Below are 6942 nucleotides of genomic sequence, written 5' to 3'. Positions count from 1 at the left end.
GCTCTGAGAGAACTACGGCTTGCCCAAGGTCATCCAGCCAGGTGCAAGTGGAGGAGTGGGGGAATCAAACCCGGTTCTCCCAGTTTAGAGTCCACGCACTTAACCACGACACCAAACAAAAAAGAAAAAGAAGAAGAGGAGGAGGAGGAGTGGTTTCCTACAGAAGCCAAGGCCTTCCCCTGATGTTGCCTCCCGGCGTTGGGATTCAAAGGTTGACTGCCTCTGAACATGGAGGTTCCATTCAGTCACCGTGGCTAGTAGCCACCGATAGACCTGTCCTCTAACGATTTCTCTAATTCCCTTCTAAAGCTGTTAAAAAGTGCCTTTGCCCCCGATCTCAACGGCACAGGCTAACCTCATCATGTCGGATTTCAGAAGCTATATTTGTTGCTGTCCTATTTTTGTTTCTACTTTATGTATCTCCCACTTATAAAGGAACCTGAAAAATAATAATAAAAAGATCTGGAAAGCTAAGCAGGGTCGGCCCTGTTTAGCACTTGGATGGGAGACCACCAAGGAAGTCCCAGGGTTGCTCTGCAGAGGCAGGCAAAGGCAAACCCACCTCTGCTCATCTCTTGTCTTGACCTGGATGGGCCAGGCTAGCTCGAGCTCATCAGATCTTAGAAGCTGAGGACTTCCGGTTGATGGCGGCACGCTCACGGACTCACCTCCCGGACCTCCCGGGGGTGTCTCCGTGCTCCGGCGGAGGGAGGGGTGAGCAGGCTCGTTAACCCCCCCAGGGGCCCGGTGAAGGGTCCCTGGCCAAGGAGCTTTGAGGGGGTAGCCTCTTTGATGGCTAAATGCCAGAGAATCGAGGCTCCCCCTTGCTCCAGTGGTTCGTCCAGCCGAGAGACCGAATGGTACAAGTGAAGCTAACCGAGTCAAGCGCAGGAGATCGGGCGTGAGAAATGATGAATGAAGCGGGGTCGGAAGACCAATTATGAACGTGAGTCAACTGAGAAACGATTTTTAAAAGAAAAGACGCTCCCTACCCTACGCGGCGGAACGGCAGAAGCGAGCGGGGAGGGACGCCTCCCATGCACATAAATCGCTGAGCGAAAGGGGGGGCGGAAGAATAAACGTGCAATTGCCCAGAAGTACTCACCCAATCGAGCTATACAGTCAAGCGCATATTCAGAGACTTAAAAAAAAATTTGCGAAAGTAAACAAACAGGGAAAAGATGGCGGGGAAGAGGGACAGAGACAAAGAGAAACTTTTAAAAGCGAAACCAGAGTCCCCGAGACCGGAAACGATCAGTGAGACAACCAAGGCGATGTCCGAGGTCATGCGCCCTCTACTGGAACAGCTCAATGCCTTTAAAGAGCAGATGTTGGTGGTAACAGCAAATATAACAGCGCAGCAAAATCAGCTTTCAGTTGTAACAACAAGCATCACTACTCAACAAACGCAAATAACGGACTTGATCTAAGTAATGAAGAAAGTGCAAAAACTGGAAAAGAAAACTGTTTCTTTGGAAGATCAGATGCTGCAAGTGCAAATGGATAAGGCCAACATGGTCCTGCGCTTCCAAGGGGTGCCAGAGAATAGAGGAGAGAATCTTAAAGAACGTATGAGTGAGCTACTCGCCCCAGTAACAGATATAAAGGTGGAATTATTACTTAACGACATGGATGTGGCCTACAGGTCATATTCAAGATTTATAAAGAAAAATAATCTTTAAGATCAAAGAGAAGAAGGTTAAGATTGACTCTGTTCTTAAAGCTCAAGAATTTCTAAAGGAGCAGCTGGGAAGGTCAGAGGACGAGAAAAAAGAAGAAGACAGCAGGTCCAGCGGCGAGCTGGAAACTGGTTCTTCTGGCGAGGACTCTTCGTCTGAGCAGGGGACAGCAGCCCCGAAAAGTCCCTACAAACTGCGGAAAAGAGAGAAGAAGTAGTAAAGGCTGAAGGACTCTGAATTGCGCCTTTGAGAACTTTGGTTCTAGGGGATGATGGGGGGCACTGTTATTGGGCAACTAAATGTAAATGGGGAGGGTTAAAAGTTCTAAAAGTTTGACACAGTTCATAAGTACAAAGATGAAAAGTTTGGATGCAAAAAAAATTAGTTAGAGGATCTCCTCTCTTGGGTTTTTAGTCAGTAGTCGGTTCTTTACTTTCTCCCTTATATGTAGTTTTTCGTAGTGTTAAAAACTCAATAAAAAATCCCCTCCGGGGGCTCAAAAAAAAAAAGATCTCAGAAGCTAAGCAGGGTCGGCCCTGCTTGGTACTTGGATGGGAGACCACCAATGAGGTCCAGGGTTGCCACGCAGAGGCAGGCAAAGGCAAAACCACCTCTGCTCCTCCCTTGCCTTGAAAACCCTACGGGGCTGCCATAAAGTCAGCTGCGACTTGACAGCACCTCTCCGCATCGAAGAGACCTTCCCAAGAAGAGGAGGGAGAGACAGACCTTTGTATGCAGCTATTTAGCGACAAGGGCAAAACAGAACTCCCATATGCAGAGGGAGTCTACCTTCGAATACCAGCTTTCAGGGACAGAGGGCGGCTGTTGCCTGCCCTGTTCTCTGCTTCAGAGGCGGAATCTGGCTGTTCAGGGTTGAGGCACGATGCCGGAATAGCCGGACTCTCAGTCGGCTGTCGGTCACTCCGATCCCGGCCAATGCTCCCTCTCAGCTGTGGAGTCTTGTGAGCAAAAATTCTACTTTGTGAGCTTGGTGTAGCGCTTAAGTGCGCGGAGAACCAGGTTTGATTCCCACTCCTCCACCTGGCTGGATGACCTTGGGCAAGCCGTAGTTCTGATAAGAGCTTGTGACGACCCCTTATCTGGGGAGGTCTGGTTTCCCTTCAAAAGGGTTCTTTATGTTTTGTTCTACTGGGTATATCTGGCTGCCACCAGGAAATTTTAAAAGGATTTCCAAACCTTTCTGCTTTTACTCTTTCTATTACTGGGTAGGTAGGTCGAGTTTAAGGCTTTTCAAGGTACTAAGTGTTCCTGAGGAAGGATTCCTTTCAGCTGGTATGTTTAAATAAAAGTAGATTTATTGAAATACTCATAAATAAAAGTGTAGAACAATGTAACCAGTAATGTGAATAATTTTAGCAATTGCGTTGTGTCTCACAAAAGATCTGCTCCCTTTCTGACAGGGATCTTTCAAGTAACTCATTAACTCAGGGTCATATACATTTCTTGTTTCACTCCAGTCTGTCACTCAGACTTTCATATAACTTTTGTTTCCTTAAACTTTACTTTACTGTTTCCTTATACATTCAACTTTTCTTCATACACAGAACTTAACTCTTGTATCACACACAAGACTGTCTCTCTCCCAGACCTCAGAACTCACTAACATATCGACTGTCTTTTTCAACTGTCAAACCTGTAACCGTCACTCTTGACAGACATACATATTCATCCACTCAGAACCACTTCCAAAACCCCTCCCCCTCTCTGTCAATCACCAATCACACCACTCTTGTGTCTTCAACCACTCTAATATATCTCAGCCATGCAACCAAACTTTTAAAGAGACACACATACATACAAAACAAGGAATCATTACAGAGCTGTTCTTGAAAAAGAGCAGTTTCAGTCGGAGCTCTCTCAGCCCCACCTCCCTCACAAGGTGCCTGTTGTGGGGGGGGAAGGGGTTTGTAAGCCACTCTGAGACTCCTTTGGGTAGTGAAGGGTGGGGTATAAATCCAATCTCTTCTTCTTCTTCTTTTCTGTTTGGTGTAGTGGTTAAGTGCACCGGATTCCAATCTGAGAGAACCAGGTTTGATTCCCCACTCCTCCACTTGCACCTGCTGGATGAGCTTGGGCAAGCCGTAGTTCTGATAAGAGCTGTTCTTGAAAAAGAGCAGTTTCAGTCGGAGCTCTCTCAGCCCCACCTCCCTCACAAGGTGCCTGTTGTGGGGAGGGGAAGGGGTTTGTAAGCCGCTCTGAGACTCCTTTGGGTAGTGAAGGGTGGGGCATAAATCCAATCTCCTCTTCTTCTTAAAGCTGTGAACGAGCACTTCGGCTACTGCATAAATCAGCTTGCTCTGGAGCCATCTTTCTTGAGCTAAGACAGAAACGTGTGAGCCGGAAGCTAAAAAACTGTGAGCTAGCTCACACTCACTCGGCTTAGAGGGAACGCTGAGATTCCTGGCAAACAGGCCTCACAGTCTGAAACGTGCTTTGAGCAAAACTTCCCGGAGGATTTTCAACAGACGTTCCGAGAAGGATGTTGCAGCCTTTCCTCATGCAAATATGGGGGGGGGGTCTGCTCTCTTCTTGGCCGGCTCTGTTCCTGAAGGTCCCGGAGGGAGCGGGGGGGGGCTTAAAGCAGCCCCCTTTTCGCTCCAACCTGCCCTCCCCGCCTTCCCCAGAAGCAGGGGGCTAGGCATCAAACCCAGATCCAGCATGCACGCAATTGCAGAGTTACGGGGGCGGGGTGGGGGGGCAAAGGCAGAATTTGCTTGTTTGTCTTCAAAGCACGGGGAACCGGCGCACAGTGCTAAAGCCTGAGTTATCTGTGCTGCAAATGCTCCCATGCAAAACTAGGTCACCCCCCCTCGTATGCAATGAAAGGGGAGTAAAGATGACGGAGGCCGGGACCCTGGGGCTCCCCCGGAACTACTGCTCCTCTCCAGATGTTCCCTCTAAGCTGTAGAGTCTTCTGAGCAAAAATTCTCCTTTGTGAGCTGCTGGCATTAAAGTTCTGAGCGAGTGATTTGGCTCCTGCATGAATGAGTTTGCTCTGGAGCCCTCCCTTCCTGAGCTAAGGCAAAAATGTGTGAGCCGGAGGCTAAAAAACGGTGAGCTAGCTCACACTGACTCAGCTGAGAGGGAACAGTGCTCCAGACTACAGAGCTCAGTTCCCCCGGAGGGTGGACTCTAGGGACTTCGCGCCCCACTGAGGTCCCTGCCCTCCCCGTGTTCCAATCCTCAACCCTCCAGGAGTTTCCCGACCTGGATCTGGCAACTCTACCCCCCATCCCCCTATGGATGCCAGCCTCCAGGTGGGACCTGGGGGATCCCCCGGAATTACAGACTGCAGAGATCAGCTCCCCTGGAGAAAAGGGAACGCTCCGGAGGGCGGACTCTCTGGCGTCTGTCCCTATCCTCCCCAAACCTCCAGGGGTTTCCCGACCTGGATCTCGCAACTCTACCCCCCATCCCCCTATGGATGCCAGCCTCCAGGTGGGACCTGGGGGATCCCCCGGAATTACATGCTCGTCTCCAGCAATGCTCCCTCTAAGCTGTGGAGTCTTGTGAGCAAAAATCCTACTTTGTGAGCTCCTGGCATTGAAGTTGCGAGCGGGCGATTTGGCTGCTGCATCAATCAGTGTGCTCTGGAGCCCCATCCTTCCTGAGCGAAGGCAAAAATGTGTGCGCTGGAGGCTAAAAAAACGGTGAGCTAGCTCACACTCACTCGGCTTAGAGGGAACACTGGTCTCCAAGGCTGCAGAGATCCGCTCCCCTGGAGAAAAGGGAACGCTCCGGAGGGGGGCGGACTCTCTGGCGCCTGTCTCTGTCCTCCCCAAACCTCCAGGAGTTTCCCGACCTGGATCTGGCAACTCTACATCCCTTAACCCCTGCCAGGGGTTAGAGGGGACCGGGCGACCCTAAAGGGTGGGTGGGTCGTTTGGCATCCCGCGTTGTTTTTTTTGTAAAAAAATTTTTTTATCTCCAATAACATTTTATTGGTATAATACAATAGTATTAAGAAAACATAACAATCACATTTTTATAACATTAGCCAAGTCCATAATGAACTAAAGAACAGTTAAACATATTAACCAGTACAATATGAATAAAAAATGTAAGCATTGAAAAATGATGTATAATTCAATAAACTTTGGAACAAAATACCTTGTTTTTACAATGTATTCTAATTAAAGCCTGTTCTGTTCGCTACTATTAACTCAATAAAGTGCCTTCTGCCCTCTAAACTATCAATAGGCATTCAGTAGCATATCTAACAATGTGAAAAACACAGTGAACCTATAAACCATAAACAATTTACCCTGAGGATATCAGTATTTTGCTATCTCGATGTAGTTTCAATAAACAATATTCATTTGAACCATATACAAGTCATTATATCCATTTCATATAGTTATTCCAGGATGCTGAAATGAATTTTTCTTCTGTTAAGGCTTCTAGAATAGGAAACCATTTAACTTCGAACCCAAAAATGTGCAATGTCCCCGCGTTTTTAAAAATGATGCCATTTAAAAATGATGCAAGATCTGTTTTTTTGGGGGGGGGGGGTTTCCCTCTTCCTTTCGCTATGGTGGTGGTGGGTGGGGGGCATCCCCCCGGATTCGGGGCTTGTGGGGGGCCAGCTCTGTGCCATCCCCCCCGCGTGCCCTTGGCAGGGCGCTTTCGGTGCGCTTTCGGCGGCTTACCTGGGCAGAGGAGGAGGAGGCCGGCGCCCAGGGCCAGGAGGAGGCCGGCGGCCGTCCCCATCCCCGTCCGGCTAGTCCGCCGCCCGCTTCGCCTTCTCCTCCTCCATCGCGCTCCGGCAGCTCGCGTCGTTGCAGGCAGGCCGGGAACGGAGGAGCCGCGCCAAGCCAAGCCAAGCCGAGCCCGGCCAAATGCAGGACAAAGTGAAAGGCATGCGGCTCTTCAGTTTTGCAATGCCTGGAGATGCTGCTGTGGTTTGTACAAGATAACAAAGTAATTCCAGGCACTGCCAGACCAAAACATGCAATCCCCACACATGTGGATTGACTTCCTCAGACTCCTATCTTGCTTAGCACCTTGCCATGCAGCCATCTCTGTGTCAAGTTCATAAAGTTAATTACCACAGCCTGCTTCATTCATTGTTCTAAATATTTGTTCTAAATATCCCTTCCCTATGATAGATGTTCGAGACCCGAGAGTGCCGCATGACGGAGTGAGCTCCCGTCTCTAGTTCCAGCTCCTGCCAACCTAGCAGTTCGAAAGCAAGAAATTGCAAGTAGATAAATAGGTACCACTTCAGTGGGAAGGTAACAGC

The 6942-nt window shown here is 49.1% G+C and overlaps 1 protein-coding gene across 1 annotated transcript in view; it reads right to left on the bottom strand.

Annotated features, from left to right (window-relative positions):
- The window catches only part of LOC107114526 (neuronal acetylcholine receptor subunit alpha-7-like), a 39774-nt gene extending 33322 nt beyond the window's left edge, over positions 1 to 6452 (bottom strand). Inside the window, exon 1 of the mRNA XM_015416044.1 lies at positions 6350 to 6452. Coding sequence (XP_015271530.1) covers positions 6350 to 6410 — 61 coding nt within the window. The 5' untranslated portion in view covers positions 6411 to 6452. The remainder of the gene's footprint in view (positions 1 to 6349) is intronic.
- Positions 6453 to 6942: the final 490 nt, after the last annotated feature.

This window comes from Gekko japonicus, unplaced genomic scaffold (genome assembly GCF_001447785.1).
Source record: "Gekko japonicus isolate JY-2015 unplaced genomic scaffold, Gekko_japonicus_V1.1 scaffold226, whole genome shotgun sequence".
In the NCBI taxonomy this organism is placed as follows: domain Eukaryota; kingdom Metazoa; phylum Chordata; class Lepidosauria; order Squamata; family Gekkonidae; genus Gekko; species Gekko japonicus.
This window is presented reverse-complemented; position numbering and strand designations above follow the sequence as displayed.